The sequence below is a fragment of the Pleurodeles waltl genome, chromosome 5 (genome assembly GCF_031143425.1).
Source record: "Pleurodeles waltl isolate 20211129_DDA chromosome 5, aPleWal1.hap1.20221129, whole genome shotgun sequence".
Taxonomy (NCBI): domain Eukaryota; kingdom Metazoa; phylum Chordata; class Amphibia; order Caudata; family Salamandridae; genus Pleurodeles; species Pleurodeles waltl.
Genome location: NC_090444.1, coordinates 231,476,357 through 231,493,901, shown reverse-complemented (window position 1 = coordinate 231,493,901; position 17,545 = coordinate 231,476,357). Strand labels below are relative to the sequence as shown.

Here is a 17,545-nt window from a genome sequence, read left to right as displayed (position 1 = left end):
TGTCCCCACATATGATATAATGCACCATGCTTTAGGAAGGCCTTCTGTAGGGGTTATTTACAAATATCCTATGCAGTGGTAGGGGACCTGGCACACAGGGATGTGTGACAGGTCGTGTTTTTACTTTTGTCTGCACCAAGACATTACTTCTTTCAGAGTGTCAAAGGCATTTTGACAGTTCACTGTCCAGTTTCCTTTCTTTTATTCATCATCTCAGAGGCAAAATCTGTGAGGGGTGCTACAATGGCACCATACCCCTTTAAGAACCGCCTGCAGTACCCAGTCAAGCCAAGGAATGCCCTAACTTGAGTCTGGATGCTTTGATCTTGGGCTTTAATGGTTGAATTTGGCATCCACCTATAAGGTGTTCTAAGTATACAACGTCCTATCTGACGCTTGCCTTGATAGTGAGGTCTGCATTTTTCACAGCCTCCACAGGTGATCCTGCCAGGTGGAGCTAAAGACAGCAATATTGTCAATGTATGCTGCACTAAAGTCTTCCAACTCAGGCACAACTTTGTTCACTAACCTCTAAAAGGTCGCAGAGGCATTCTCATTCTTTAATCCAAGAGGGAGGCACAACTGTAAACTGATAATGACCACCTGGAATCGAGAATGCTGATTCTCTTTTGCTCCTGGGTTCAGACATTTCTGCCAGTACTCTGATGTGAGATCAAAGGTATTGAGATATTTGGCTACCCCTAACCGGTCAACTGGTGCATCAGCCCTAGGAACTGGGTGTGCATCTGTTTTGGTTACAGCATTGAGGCCCCAATAGTCCACACAAAACCTCATTTCTCTCTTTCTATCTGGATATGCTGCTTGGGGACTAAGACAACTAGGCTGGTCCAGGGGCTCCCAAGAGTGCTGAATTACTTCCAATTCCAACACTTTGCTTATTTCAGCTTTAATGCTCTTTTTGACACGATCAGACTGCCTGTAGATTTTATTTTTGACAGGTATGTTGCCACCAGTGTCCACATCATGTGTACACCAGGTAGTCCGACCAGGGGTCAAAGAGGAGAGCTCTGCATACTGATGCAAGACATGCTTGCAGTCTGTCTGTTGTTGGTCATTTAGAGTGTCTGAAAAGCCACTCCTTCAAATAAGCAATCTTTAGGGTTGCTGTAGATATCAAGGAGAGGTTCACTCTCAGATTCCTGTCACTAATAAATGACAATGAGCATGGTCATCTTAGCTCTGTCATGATAGGGTTTAAGGAGATTGACATGGATGATCCTTTAGGGTTTTGTGCAAGAGCTAACGTCCACCAGGTAGGTGACTTTCCCTTTTCTCTCTAGGCTAGTGTAGGGTCCACTCTAGTTGTCCCGGAGGGTCCTAGGAGCCACTGATTTCAAAACCCACACCTTCTACCCTGGTTGGAACTCCACCAGTGCAGCCTTTTGGTCATGAAAAAGCTTCTGGAGCTCTTGGATGGTCGCAAGGTTTTTGAAAGCTTTTTCCAAGTACTCAGCCATTCAAGAACGAAGGCCAAGCACATGGTTAACAATATCCTGTTTAGGTTCTTCGAGAAGCTGCTCCAATCCTTCCTTCACAAGACAAAGTGGTCCCCCTCTCAGAATGCCCAAACAGAAATTCAAAGGGAGAAATCCTACTCCCTTCTGTGGCACTTCCCTGTAAGTAAAAAGCAGACATGGAAGTAAGACCTCACCTCTCCTTTTGAGTTTTTCAGGGATTCCACCAATCATACCTTTCAATGTTTTGTTGAATCTTTCAACAAGGCCATTGGTGTGTGGGTGGTATTGGGTTGTGAACTTGTAGGTCACACCACATTAAGACCACATGTGCTTAAGGTAGACAAAAATGACGTTTGTACTTCTGTCTGACACCACAATACCAAGATATCAATGAGGGACCTAGCTACTGCAGTGGCAGTAGTAGTTCTCAGGAGAATTGCCTCATGATACCTGGCTGCTTGATCCACTACAACCAGTATAAATCGGTTTCCTGATGCTGTTGGAGGGTCAAGGGGACCAACGATGTCAATCCCTACTCTCTCAAAGGGAACCCCAACCACTGGTAGTGGAACTGAGGGGGCCTTTCGTTGGCCACCTGTTTTGCCACTAGCTTGATAGGTGACACAGGAGTTACAAAACCTCTTCTAGGACATACCTGGCCAGTAGATGTGGTTCACTAACTTAGTCCAAGTTTTAGCCTGGCCAAGATGCTCAGCTAGGAGGATGTCATGAGCCAATGTGAGGAGTTCTCTGTATTGCTGAGGCACTACCACTCTCCTACTAGCACCAGGTCTGGGGTCTCTGGCTTTAGTGTGAAGGAGTACCTCCTATCCAAAAGGTCCTGTGGAAGCCACTGACATCTCCCTTTTCCTGGTCAGCAGCTTGTTGTCTCAGGCCTTCACAAGTGGGACAGGTCCTCTGCCCCCAGCACAGATCTTCCTTAGAGGGCCCCCCTGGGCCAAATAACTCTGCCTTGTAAGGCCCAAGGTCCTGGGGCTCAGTTCCCTCTGGGGCTGTTAGGTCTTCTCCATGAGGAGAGGGGACCTGATCTGGTATCTGTTTGGAAGCTAAATTCCCAGACTTCTTGCCATTTCTCTTGGTAGGTTGGGCCATTATTCCAGACTCTAACTCTACTTTTTCGCTCTGGGCTCTGCACTGTGCTTGTATTTTCACACACACCCATTCAGGTATACCCAGCATAGCTGCATGGATCTTTCTTTCAACCTCGGCCTATGCTGAGGACTCCAGATCATTGCGTAGTAGTCATTGTGCAGGAATTGCAGGAGATACCACCACCTTCTTCTGGCCAGTAACTCCTCCCCATTCAAAGGATACCATTGTCATGGGATGTACCTTAGCTTGATTATCTGTGCTGAGGACTGTATATGTCTCACCAGTCAAGTACTGGTCTGAGAACACCAGTTGCTCAGTCACCATGGTGACACTGAGTGCTTTAATGCTAACACCATTGCTAAGTGGCTGTTTGTATCTCTCCAGATTACTGGGCCAGTAAGCCGGGGTAGCCAAATCCACCCCACCCTCTCAGACAACAGTAGCCACAGTAGGTACAATGACATGGTCAGTGTAGGAGTCTGGCTCAGTATATGGTGTACATCTATAGATGAGGCACCCTGTAGTGAGTCCAGGCAACCCTTAGTTATAGTATAGGCGGCTCTAGATAACCTGAGCTCTCATAGAGGTAGCTGTGGAGAGCAGCTAAGGCTTATCCAGGAGGGTGTAAAGTGGTTGCAAATACCACACAGGTTAGTCAGTCAAGTACACACAGGAAAAAAACACACAGGTGTTAGAAAAATATGTAATATTTATTATAACACACACACTAGACCTAACTTTGGTATATCTCCTAGCTGGTGATATGGTCATACAAAAATATACTTAGTAGCAGATAAGTAAAGGCATAAAATAACATGAGCCCCTATTGGGGGGGGGGGGGGGGGGGAGGGGGCAAACCATCTACTAAAAAGTGGAATGCAAAAACAATACCCAACCCACACTACCACCCAAAGATCCTTAAGGCTGGGGATGTACTAAAACCCCAAAGGTAAGTGGGTAGGGTTCCCAAGGCACCTGTATGCAGTGTCTCAGGTCAGTGTTCATAGGCTAACATGGGGAAGTCACAGCTGGAGTGCGGATGTCTGCCCTTACATCAATTTCAATACAAATCCTCATGCAATAAATGGACTGATTACTATCCAATTTTCTATGCATCCTTACTTTAAGGGGATATTTTAAATACATTGTGTACTCTCTGAAACGTGTGTGGGAGGTTTATGTTGTTTATGAATTTGTATTGGTCTCTTTGAGATTAATATAATAAAAGTTCTGATAGCGGGGCATCTACTACCTAACAAGCATTGTTCATATGCCATTTCCTTTTATATTTACTTCCCACTACTACTGTATAATTCTCATTGGAGGAGCAGTTTTCATTTCCACTACTACCTAGTTCTTGTGTTTTAAGGCTATCACCTGTGTCCACATCATAGGTACACCAGGTGGTCTGACTGGGTGTCAGGTAAAAGCGTTCTGACAACTGACTGAAAACATGCCTGCAGTCAGCCTCTTGCTGTTCAGTGAGGCAATCAGGAAACACTACCCTATCCACTGAACCATCAACAGAGTTGTAGGAGAGAAGGTCAGGGAGAGGGTCACTCTATTCTTCCTGTCCTCCATCAGTGGCCATAAGCAAGCTCATATCAGCCATGCTGAAATACAGCTTTAGGCAATTGACATGAAGCACCCTGTGAGGGCTTCTTGGAATGCCTAGGTCAACCAAACAGGTGACCTTACCCTTTTTCTACACAATTGTGTTGGGGCCACTCTGCTTGTCTTGGGGTGCTCTTGGGGCCACAGCTCCAAAACACCCACTTTCTTTCCTGGCCGGCAAACAGCCCTCACAGCCTTTCAGTCATGCCATTGCTTTTGCAGCTCCTGGCTGGCCTCAAGGTTTTTAGTGGCTATCTTCATATACTCAGCTATACGTGACCATAGGCCTAGTACATAGTCCAAAATGTCCTGTTTGTGGAGGTTTGAGAGGTTGCTCCCATCCCTCCTTCACAAGACAAAGGGGACCCCTAACTGGATGCCCAAACAGAAGCTCAAATGGGTTGTAACACACTCCCTTCTGTGGAATCTCTCTGCAGGCAAAAAGAAGGCAAGGTAGTAGACATGCCGTCTCCTCCTGAGTTTTTCCAGACAGCACTATGATCATACCTTTAAGGGTTTTGTTGAATCTTTCAACTAACCTATTTCCTTGTGGATGGTAAGAGGTGGTAAATTTATAAATTACACCACACACCTTCCACATTGCTTTCAGGTAGCCAGGCATGAAGTTTGAACCGCAGTCTGACACCACATCCATAGGGAAATCCACTGTGGAACAGATTACCAGAAGGGCTTTGGACACTGCATGTGCTGTAGTGGTCCTAAGAGGAATAGGTTCTGGGTACCTGGTGGCATGATCCACCACCACCAGAATAAGCTCAAGGGAACCAACAATGGCTATGCCTACCCTTTCAAAGGGAACCCTAACCACTGGCAGTGGAATTAAGGGGGCCTTTGTAGCACCACCGGACTTGCCACTGGCTTGGCAGGTGACACAGGAGCGATAAAACTCCTTGGTGTCTTCGGACATGTGGGGTTAAAGTGTGGGGCAAGCCTGTCCCAAGTCTTGCTTTTCCCAATTTGTCCGGCAAGGGAAATGCCATATGCCAGGGTCAATAACTCCCTAAACTACTCAGGTATGACCATCCTCCTGGTAGCACCAGGGTTGGGGTCTCCAGCATCAGAATAAAGGAGACCATTTTCCCAATAGATCCTGTGGGGTCAAATGGCATCCCCCCCCCACCTGCCTCTTCTGCAGCAGCTTGTTGTCTGAGGCCTTCAAGAGAGGAGCAGGATTTCAGCTATAGACTCAATATCTCCCTCGAGGGTCCCCTTAGCCCCCAAAGCTCTGCCATGTCAGGTCCAAGATCCTCTGGGGCAGGTTCCTCACAAAGGGCAAGATCATCTCCCTGGGGAGACTGATCCTCACATTACGTCTGGGTAGAGGGTGACTTTTTACCCTTCCTACCTCTCTTCTTGGAAGCTGCCTGGGCCATGGTTCTCTGCTTCAATGCTTCTTGCTTCTTGAACTGTGCTCTAGTTGCCGCAAAACACACTCTCAGGCATGCCCAGCATTGCTGCATGGGCCTGTAACTCCACTTCAGCCCATGCTGAAGTCCCCAAATCATTGCCCATAAGAGACACTCTACAGGAATGGATGAGGACACTACAATCTTCTTAGGGACACTACAGTCTTCTTAGGGCCAGTAGCCCCCCCCCCATCCCCCCCCAAGCTAAAGTCAACAACTGCCATGGGGTGGCACTTAGTGATGTTATCAGCGTTGGCCATTTGGTAAGTGTGCTCATTTAGAATGTGTTTAGGTGACATCAGTTTTCAGTCACCATGGTGACACTTGCTCCTGTGTCCAATAAGCCTCTGCCTCAATACCATTAATGAGGAGATGCTGCCTGTATTTCCTCATGTTAGGAGGCCAGATAGCTGAAGTGACAAGGTCAGTGCCATTCCCTGATAGGACAGCCTCAGGGGTTTCTCTGACTAGGCCAGTGTCCACTGCAGTACCCGAGGTGAACACAGCTACCCACTTTGATGTGGTACTACTACTAGTGCTACTGCTAGGGGCACCAGGGGAAGTAGCAGTAGTAGTATTCTTGATGCCTTTCTTATGACAGTTGGGATCAGCTGTTCTGTGGCCTTTTTCCTTACAAAGAAAGTACCTGGGTTTCTATTAGAGGAAGAGGAGGATTTGGACCCACCCTCGGAAAACGTTTGTGAACCTGAAGAAGACACTTTCTTTAGACTTCTCCCCATCCTTCTCTTGGCACGTAGAAGCATTCTTATTCTTCTGGTCACCCCCACTATGAGTTTTCTTACTCACCCTGGTGCGGACCCATTTGCCTGCCTTCTTTCGCAATTCTTGGGGAGAAGTCAGCTCAGAGTTCACCAGACACTGGTGCAGTTTTTCAGACACACAGTTATTAATGATGTATTCTATCATGATCACATTGTTCAGCCCTTAGTAGTCGTGTACATTACTACCATGTAGCCAGCCTTACAGAGCCTTAACTGCGTAGTCTACAAAATCAACCCAGTCTTCAGAGGACTTCTTTTGGGTTGCCCTGAACTTAATCCTGTAGTCCTCAGTAGTAAGCCCAAACACATCAATCAGTGCCTCTTTCAAAACTTGGTAGTTGTCTACATTCTCTTCTCTAACTGCCAAAAGTTTGTCACTACCTTTGTCTGCAAAGGAGAGCCACAGGAAAGCTGCCCACTGCCTCTGGGGGAACCTTTGGACTTTACAGGCCCTCTCCAGTGAAGTTACCCATGTCTGGATTCCATCCCCAGATTTGTAAAGGGGAACTATCCCGCTGGGATTCCTAGAATCAAAGTGTTCCTCTCAGACTCTAGAGTCTCTTGTGCTGTCACTATGGGGTTCTAACCCCAAATTCTTAATTTTCCCCTCCTCCTCCAGGGCCTACCTATCAAGAGCTAGCTGCTCCTTTCTTTTTTATTAAGAGCTGAGCTTTCTCAAGCTTGAGCAGGTGGTAACCCCTATCTAACACTAACTCTTCTGAGTGACTAGAGTAAGTGGACTCAGCAGAGAATACTGAGAGTGAGGATGATGTTGAAGAGGATCTATTCCTCTTGGTAATCCTTTGGACACTCCCAGGGGACCACAAGTGGACCAACCTAGGTGCCCCCCTTCTGTACTGTGAGTACCTCCCTCTACAGTCCCAGGGTTGTCCTCAGAGGCCTCCTATGAGTCCTCTGGTCCTTGTTCACAGAAAGGTACAGGGTGCTGCCTGGCCTTCCTCTGAGGAGTAATCCCTCCCACCTTGTTCTACCTGCCATCCAGGATGCTGGCGGTTACATTGTATGAGCAAGTCTTGCAGCTGAGGTTTAGTAGGGTTACTCCCCGTCTTAAGTTTTCTAGACCTACATAGAGTCCTAAGTTCCTGGAACTTAAGGATGCTATATCAAGACTCCTGAGCCTGTCTAGATTCCTCAACTGAAAACACGGTACTAGTGCAGTTTATGTGTATCTACCTAACTCTAGTGGTCTAAACTTTTTCCTTAAGATTGATGAAAGGCAATGAAAGACCCTAAGCAACTCAATCTAAAAAGAAGTTAGAAAAATACTGTAGGAGGCTGGCTTAATTTAAGGTGTACACCTATAGGTGAGGCACCCTGTATTGAGTCCAGGCAACCCTTAGTGATGGTGTGGGTCGGCTCTGGATAAACAGCTATCATGGTTGTAGCTGTGGAAAGCAGCTAAGGTTTATCCAGGAAGGTGTAAAGCGGTTGAAATTACCGCACAGGTCAGTCAGTGAAGTACACACAGGAATGAACCACATAGGTGTTAGAAAAATATGTAATATTTATTATTACACATATGTAGGAAGTTGGCTCTGTATATACTATCTCAAAATGAGAGAGAGTGTGCACAGAGTCCAAGGGTCCTTAGAGGTTTATAGTGGCAAAATTAGATAATACTAATGCTCTATTTTGTGGTAGTGTGGTCGAGCAGTAGGCTTATCAGAGGGTAGTGTTAAGCATTTGTTGTACACACACAGGCAATAAATGAGATCACACACTCAAAGGTTTAACTCGAGGCCAATAGGTTTTTAAATAAAAAAATATATTTTCTTAATTTATTTTTAGAACCACAAGATTCAAATTTTAGGTAAGTACATAAATTGTAAGGTTCTTCACACAGGTAAGTATAGAACTTTAATTTAAAACAGTAGTACACACAGTTTTGGTTAAAATGGCAATAAGCTATTTTAAAAGTGGACACTGCAAAAATCAACAGTTCCTGGAGGAGGTAAGTAATAGTTAGTTTTTCAGGTAAGTAAAGCACTTACAAGTTCAGCCATCTGGGCATAGGGAGCCCACCGTTGGGGGTTCAAGACAACCCCAAAGCCACTGCACCAGCAACACAGGGCCGGTCAGGTGCAGAGGTCGAAGGAGGGCCCAAAACACAGATGCCTTTGGAGAACAGGGGTGCTCTGGTTCCAGTCTGCTAGCAGGTAAGTACCTGCGTCCTCGGAGACCAGACCAGGGGGGTTTTGTAGAGCACCGAGGGTGGGGAAGGGGGCAAGGGGAGGACACACAAGCACACAAAACACACACTCAGCGGCACTGGGGCGGCCAGGTGCAGTGTGCAAAGTAGGTGTCAGGTTTGATGTAGAAAACAATGGAGGGTCCCAGGGGTCACTCTGGCGATGCAGGCAGAGCACAGGGGGGGCTTCTTGGGCCAGCCACTGACTGGGCTAGGACGAGGGCCACCTGCTGGTCACTCCTGCACTGGTAGGTTGTTCCTCTTGGTCCTTGGGGCTGCGGGTGCAGTGCTTGGTCCAGGCGTCGGGTTCCTTCGTTACCAGGCAGTCGCGGTCAGGGGGAGCCTCTTGATCCTCTCTGCAGGCTTCGCTGTGGTGGTGCAGGGAGGTCGACTCAGGGTGTCTACGTCGTTGAAGTCGCCTGGGAGTCCTCTCTGCAGTGTTGGTTGTCCTGACTTCGAGCCTGGGGTGTTGGGTGCAGACTGGGAAGACTCACGCTTCTGGCGGGAAGTTGGAGTCTCTTTAAAGTTGCTTGTTTTGTAGTTGTTTCTGAACAGAGCCGCTGTCCTTGGGTGGTTCTTGGTCTATTAGGTGCAGGTCAGTCCTCTGAGTCCTCAGAGGTCGCTGGTCCTGCTGGATGCGTCGCTCTAGGGCTGAGGCCAAGTCAGTTGGTGTCTCCGTCGTCTCTGCGTGGCTTTCAGGCCAACAGTCCTTCTTCTTTCTTCAAGTTGCAGGAATCTGATTTCCTGGGTTCAGGGTCGCCCTAAATACTCAATTTAGGGGTGTGTTTAGGTCTGGGGGGCAGTAGCCAATGGCTACTGTCCTGGAGGGTGGCTACACCCTCTTTGTGTCTCCTCCCTGAGTGGAGGGGGCACATCCCTATTCCTATTGGGGTAATCTTCCAAACCCAAGATGGAGGATTTCTTAAGGGGCTGTCCTGACTGATGGGTGACTCCTCCTTGTTTTTCCTCATTATCTCCTCCAGACTTGCCGGCAAAAGCGGGGGCTGTGTCCGGAGGGGCGAGCATCTCCACTACATGGGATGCCCTGGGGCGCTGTAACAACAGGCATGAGCAATTGAGGCTCACTGCCAGGTGTCACATTTCCTTCAGGGGGAGGTGACAAACACCTCCACCCAGTACAGGCTTTGTTCATGGCCACAGAGTGACAAAGGCACTCACCCCATGTGGCCAGAAACCCATCTCGTTGTGGCAGGCTGGCAGGAACTGGTCAGCCTAACACTGGTGTTTGTACTGGTAGACAGGGGTCATCTCTAAGACATCCTGTGTGCATGTTTCAATAAATTCCACACTGGCATCAGTGTGGATTTATTGTGCTGAGAGGTTTGATACCAAACTTCCCAGATTTCAGTGTAGCCATTATGGAACTGTGGAGTTCGTGTTTGACCAACTCCCAGACCATATACTCTTTATGGCTACCCTGCACTTACAATGTCTAAGGTTTGGCTTAGACACTGTAGGGGCATAGAGATCATGCAACTATGCCCACCCCTGTGGTATAGTGCACCCTACCTTAGGGCTGTAAGGCCTGCTAGAAGGGTGACTTACCTATGCACCAGGCAGTTGGTTGAGGGCATGGCAATCTGAGGGGAGTGTCATGTCAACTTAGTCATTTTCTCCCCATCAGCACACACAAGCTGTGAGGCAGTGTGCATGTGCTGGGTGAAGGGTCCCCAGGGTGGTATAATACATGCTGCAGCCCTTAGAGACCTTCCCTGGCCACAGGGCCCTTGGTACCAACTGTGCCATTTACAAGTGAATTATGTGGGTGCCAGGGCTGTGCCAATTGTGGGAACAAAGGTACAGTTTAGTGAAAGAACACTGGTGCTGGGGCCTGGTTAGCAGGATCCCAGCACACTTTCAATCATAACTAGCATCAACTAAAGGAAAAAGGTTAGGGGGGAACCATGCCAAGGGAGGCATTTCCCTACAACATACTGTAGAAATAACTTGTGTATATCCCCTAACTAGAGATGTGGTCATACAGAAATATACCTAGGAACATCTAAGTAAACAAATGAAACAACATAGGCCCCCTAAGGGGGGGGCAAACCATGTACTAAAAATATGGGATGCAAAAACACACCCAACCCACACTACCACCCAAGGACCCTTACGACTGGGGAAGTACTAACACCCCAAAGGTAAGTAGGTGGATTCCCCAGGCGCCGTGTGCAGAGTAGAAATCTCGGGTTAGTGTCCATAGGATAACATAGTAAGTTGCTGTTGGAGTTTTTGCGTTTTAGGATCCTTCCCAGAGGACCCCAAGGAAACCTGTAGGGACAAGGAAGGTTGGATACTGCCCCCACCCGTTGATACCCAGAACAGTGGAGTACCCACACCAGGAAACTCAGGTGCATAGGGGGGGAAGTCATGTGGGAGCCCCCCGATGAAGTCAATGGGGACCTCAGTTGTCCCGCTGCTGTCGTGACCCCGTGGACCAGGTCGGTGGAACCCAGGCGTGGATTCCAGAGGAAGAGGACCTAATGAGAGAGGGGACAGAGGAAAAACCAACCAGTGGCGACAAGGCGGTGTAGGAGGGCAATGCCCACCCTTCTTGATGATGCTTCCTGAAGGACGGTAGATGAAGTGCAGCTTTGGAGTTCTGGCAATGCAGGAGGATCCCAGGAGTTGTCGTATTGTAGCAGAGGACAGTGGTCAGCTGGACCACCAACAGGCCTTGGCAAATGTAAGAAGAGTTGTGCAGAGTTTGCAGGGGTTTTGGGAACCAGAAAAGTCCAAGTGACCCAACCTTGGCAGGTAGGTCAGGGCCAGTCCTAAGTAGACAGGAGAGCCAGCAGGAACTGTTGGAGCAAGACCTTCTGGCAGCAGGCAAGCAGGCACCAGGAAGCTTCAGCAGCACAGCAAAGAGGGATGCCCACGTTGCAGGAGTTGCAGGGTGGACGTCAATCTTTAGGCTGGAGAATGCTGGAGTCCAGGACTTCTCGGAGCTAGGAGGTCTATGGACTAAAGAGCCAACAAACCTTGGCAACGACAAGTAGACGCAGTGCACAGGGGTTCCAGCCAAGCAGATCCAGCATGGGACCACCAACTTCCAAGTTGCAAGGAAGACAGGTCAGATCTCTGGAGAGCCACAGAACCACCAATTATGTTGTAGAGCTGTGGAGAGTCCATGGGACCGCAAGATCCACAAGCTGGTCATCGTCACTGAGATGGCTGCGAATGCAGGAAAGTGACTAATTCACTCCTCCAAGGGAAAATCCTTCTTGCCTTCTTAAGTGCAGCTAGAAAATTATATGAGATATCTGGATTTCTATGAGGATGGCACTGACACCCTCTGTGAGGATGGCTCTGAGATTTCTTAATTTTCAAGCATCCTGTGGGTCCTTCTCTTCCTAATGACAGAAAGCATATGCAGGCAATGCAGTGGAACCTCAGTTCCCAATAGACACAGCATCAAGTATTCCTCTCCAACTCCATCCAGATTGTGTGAGGTATGGCTTAGAATTTACTGTGGTGGCAGACGGTTCACTACTGGGCAGGGAACATTTTAGCTGTGGTTGATTATCAGAGACTTCAGGTCTCCATCAGAAATGCAACTCTTTACAAATCTACTGAAACTTTGGATGATTTGCTTGGCTGTGAAAACCTTAATCTCCACAGTAGGCAGCTGCAATTGGCAAACATGCAAAACACAACTGCCATGTGGTACTGCACCAAGGTGGGCAAAGTGGATTATGTGTTGGGAGGTGTTAGGCCCTTAGAGATGGCTGAACCAGTATTACATCTTCCTGGTCACCAACCATCTCAGGGGGTCTCCAAAGAGGACACACTTACCAGGCATTATCTGGGGACCATGAGTAGCATCTTCATCTCAAAGTGATGTGGGGTGCCTTTGAGTAGTGGGGTACAGCTGGGCTAAATGTATTTGCCACTGTTGACAACGCATAGTGTCAGAAATGTATGTGAACTGGAATTTCTCCCACAGCACTTCTTAGGAATCGCATTCGGGCTGGAAAAAGACAGGACTCCTGTAAGCATTTCTACTGCTATCTCTCCTGCCTTGAGTACTAAGGAATATCAAAAGAGACCCAGCCCCAACATTCTTATCATCCTATGATGGGCCAGGAGATATTGTGGTATTCAGAGCTCCTGTGGATTTAGCCGCAAATCAGGCTTGTACTTTGGTCAGACTTCTTGCCTCACGAAAAAGGCAGGGTTGTGTACCAAAGTCTCCATAATCTATACCTCCATGTGTGAAGATTGAACGATAACAGCTTAATGCATTTGACCTGCCGACCAAGATGAAGGATGCCATCTTTGCTGCCAGACACCTTTCCATGAAGGGGATCTAAGCTGGGCACTGAGACAAATTTGTTGCTTTACAAGCTTGGCTTTCTGATGTTCTTTTGTTCATTCATTAGCCCAGTAAGGCATATGGTGGGCACAAATTTGTTTCCCATTTCGGACTTTGAGTTTACATGACAAACAAGCTTTTTAAGTCACTATTTGAGAAGTTTTATAAAAGGTTTGACTTGCGTTTCCTCCCAAATCATTTGCTACGAGCCAATGGAGTCTGAAACTGGCCTTGATGGTTCATGTGTATATGTCCCATACAGCCCATGCACAGATGTTTTTTTTATTTAAGTCTTCCATGTTGCCATGGCATCTGTAAACCCTGTGAATGAAGTTCAGGTGCTTTCATTCCCTCTGTTTTACACCACCTTCTTAAGGGGACTAACTGGCACTGAGGACTAAGGTGGTCTTCCTACTGAAGGCCATGACTCCCTTCCACACTGGCCAAACAATTACTCTGCTAGCGCTTTTTGTGCCACCTCAAGATTCAAAGGAGGAGGGCATGCTCCATTATCTTGCTCTAAAAAGGGATTTAAGCTTTTACATCACCACACAAAAGACCTTTGTGTGGATGATCACCAATTTGTGGTTTTCTTAGAGGCAAAGAAAGGGAAGGTGGTGGGGAAGATGACTGATTATCTGACCTCAACATTTCCTGTATTAAAATCTGCTATGCACTGGCCAAGAAGCAGCCCTTTGAACGTCTGTGGGTACTTTCCAACAGTGCTAAGCTGCTGCAACAGCTTTTGGTGGCAGGTTTATTTGTTCTAGACATCTGCCAGGCTGCAATGTGGGCATAGATGCATACATTCACAAAACATTACTGCCTTGACAGTTAGGTGTGGTTTGAAGGTCACTTCACCTGCTCTATTCTGCAGGGCTCTGCAGTACGCTCACCAAACCGTCCACCTTTAGGAGGTACTGCTATGGTATCTGTTCTAAAGGTGGGAAATCAGTGGTTAAAAGCATGCATCAGAAGAAAATGTTACTTACCTTCAGTGATACGCTTTGCGGTGGATACTCCACCTAAACGCAGATTCTTAACTGCCCTTTCAACATTTAATTCTGTGGAATGTACTCTTTTCTTCATTGATAAAAAGATCCCAATCTGAAAATGTGCCCACTGTCATGCACTTGGGGTGCGCCTAGAATCAGCTGCGTAACAGCTCATCGATAGGGGACTGGGAGCGAGGTTATACAGCATCTTGTTGTACTTGCAACTACTCATAGGGAGAGTGGTGAGGCTGTGACAAAGCCTGCTTCGACTTCTTGTATTTTGTCTTAGATCTGGACTTAGAAGAAGTCTTGGAGTGAGAAGGAGATTTGTCTTGGCGCCGGTACCGAGAATGGGACAGGGCAGCCTCCTGGACTTCGAGCACAAATGGCCTTTACATGAGTTTCGACGAGGTTCATGGTCTCGGGTTCGATTCTGATTCATCAAGGCACATTCCCCACATGAGCTGGAGTCATAGCTTGACCCTAGACAGCAGAGACGCATCTTGTGGGGATCCGTCACAAACATTTGCTTGCAACAAGCTTAAAAGCCTGTGGTTTAAGGAAGTGACATTTCCTTTTCACACTGGATTTTTCTTTTAAGAAAATGGGCTTAAGAACTGACAAAGACAAAATGGAGCTAGCACCATAACTGCTTTGGAAGGTGCAGAAAGAAATGAACGGATGTTAGTGTGCAGGATTGGTGCTTATATGTGGCTCTTGCATCAGTTGCAGAACAGAGTAGACATTGAGTTACATGATGTGCAGCAACACTGCTGAGAAATATCTCTGGATCCAGTATGGTGCTTGGTAGTATTCACAAGGTGAGTAATCTGCAGTTAGAAGCTGCCATCAGAGTGGGGTGGTAGTGCACGCTATATACATGACGTCAGAGGTTGCTGCCAAACAAAGCCTCTTAATGCTCTCAGTTTTAAAGTTTTCCTCCTTCTCAAACATTACAGAAGGAAAGAAACCTGTCCTATGTTATATGTTTACTAATCTAGCTCCACCCATAATCAATATTTCCCTTAACCACCACCAAAATATGTAGACAACACAATAAAGCATTTCTTACGTTGTCACATCTTTTAGGATAGTTAGGGAATGTATTCAATTAGTTGAACTAGATCTTTACTGCACACACAGTCTACTAGTTTCTACAGAGTTTAATTTAAAAGACATTCCACAAAGTACATAAAATGTTAACTGTACCACAAATGGCCAAAATAAATACCTTATTGCTGATCTTTCCCCTTGCAAGTACATCTTCACTTCTTTGTTGCTACACCAGCTAAAACAGAGAAAGCAAACTGCACATTAATTCACACAAGTCAACTACTAAAAATTAAAAACTCAAACAATGCCATCTGTAAATAAAGTTTGCACATGTACAGTTGAGGAACATATTCTATAGCCCATTGATTTAAAAAACAAAACAAAATAAAAAATAAAAAAAATAAAAAAACTAGCTCATCAAGATGTGGCCTAGGGGTAGGAAAAAGACATGCTCGCTTTCTGGAGACCTTGAGAAGAGGAGGGAGTACCCATACTGGATGATCTGAAAGACCCCCTGGCCTGAAGTAACGTCCTCCCTTCTCGACACTAATCTCAATCCTGGAGGCTCATGAAAGTGTGGAAAACATTTAACATCGATATACTACACTCAAATATTGCTAGGACTGCTATGCTTCCAGAGGCTGCCGTCTAGCACTAGCAAGTGAGCAAATACCCACAGTCTCCCAAGTTGGATAGATGACAAGTTGGATCTGGAGAGGGCCAAAGAGCCACCACCTATATTGCAGAGCCTTTCGATGTCCGTGAGAGAGCAGGATCCACCAGCCGGTCGATGATGCTGAGGTGCTTGCTGATGCAGGTGAGTTACTCTTTCTCTCCAAGGGAGGTTCCTTTTTGCTTCCTGGTGCAAACAGAGTCCTTGTGACCCTGGAGGATGCACAGCCACTGATGTTGATGAATTCTAGCAGGAGCTGGAAAAACAGTGTTGTAGTGGGAGCCCTCCCAACTGGATACAGTCTTTTTCCAGTACCTAAGGCAGACCAGCAGCTGTTGTGAAGGCCAGGTTTGCCTAAGTGTCTTGCAGAGAGTTCCTTGTAGAGTCTTGCTCCATAAATCTAGACTCCCACCCTCAGGGGAGCCATTAAGTAAGCCAGAAATGGGGTTGGACACTGTCTGCGGTGACCCACCAATCAGAGGAAGTCAGGGACGTCACCTAGCTGGCCTAACCAGTCAGATGCTCCCAGAGGCCTCTGCACAACTTATTTCCAAGATAACAGAATCAAGCAACGACCTGGCAGAGCTCAGTGCACCTCCTTAGGGAGGAGCTGGACAGGGGGTGGTCATTTCCCTGTCGTTTGAGTGATTTTGCATCAGAGCGGGAACCGGGGGTTCCTGCAGTGGTGCAAACTGGTTTATGCAAGGTCATCAAATGTGCCCTTTCAAAGCAGTCTGGTGATGCTCAGAGGCCACTCTACCCCAGTCACAGACACCCATTTTAAGAGGACAGATGGCCACACCTCTTTCCTACAGGAAATCCTTTGTTCTGCCTTCCCTTGATCGAGTTAGCCTCATCAGCAGGATGGCAGGACAGTCTCCAGGGTCAGCGGCAGCAAGGCTGTACAGGCAGATCGAGGGGATCCTCTGAGAGCCCCCAGAGTACAGACTATCATGCAATTAACACTGGAACCAGGGGAATTGGATGCTTCCAACCTGTTCAATATCAAACTTGCCTGGGTTCGGTGAAGCCATTATGTAGGTCCACTACACACCCTAAAATGGCTTCCCCGCACTAACAAAGCCCAGGGAATGGAATCTGGCTTTGTAGGGGCACCACTGCTCATGCAGGGGTGCCCTCACACTCAGGACCATGCGCCCTGCCCTTGGGCTGAAGGGCCTACCATAGGGATGATTAACAGTGTTCAAGTGCAGTGACCGCGACATAGGGCAATTTTTATATCTAAAGTGAAAGGTGCATGCACCATTTCACACAGGCTGCACTGGCAGGTCTGCAAACACAGTTTGCATGTGTTTCCATGGATGGCATAATACATGCTGCAGCCCATGGGAGATCCTGGTGTACTAATGCCCTGGGTACTGAAGTACCATATACTATGGACTTAGATGGGTGCATCAGTATGCCGACTGTGGTGTGTTAAAGTTACCATACAACCAAATTTAGAGGAGAGAGCACTGACACTGGGGTCCTAATAAGCAGGATCCCAGTGCACTACAGCTTAAACATACTGACATCAGGCAAAAAGTGGGGGTACCTATGCCAGAAAGATGCTACTTTCCTACATAACCAGCCTCCCAAACGAAAGAGGGTAAGTCTAGCCTTACTCAGGTGAGTCTTCATTTTCCAAGTGGAAATATATGGGAAATCCATCTGCATTGGCATGGTTACTCCCAGGTCTGTGTTCCACTGAAAAGTCAATTCCCTGTAAGGAAATGGACCACCTCAAAAGTTTAGGATTTTCAGCCTTAGTCTGTTTATGCCACTAGAGGGCCTTGTGGTCTGCCTGAACAATGAAGAGAGTGCCAAACAGGTATGACCTGAACTATTTCAGGACCCAGACCACA

General features: G+C 47.2%; 1 protein-coding gene across 3 annotated transcripts in view; it reads right to left on the bottom strand.

The window, feature by feature from the left end:
• The window catches only part of UBR2 (ubiquitin protein ligase E3 component n-recognin 2), a 1,248,744-nt gene that overhangs the window by 68,501 nt on the left and 1,162,698 nt on the right, over positions 1–17,545 (bottom strand). For all 3 annotated transcript variants that reach the window (XM_069233963.1, XM_069233965.1, XM_069233964.1), the window contains exon 43: positions 15,186–15,242. In XM_069233963.1, the coding sequence (XP_069090064.1) occupies positions 15,186–15,242 (57 nt within the window). The remainder of the gene's footprint in view (positions 1–15,185; positions 15,243–17,545) is intronic.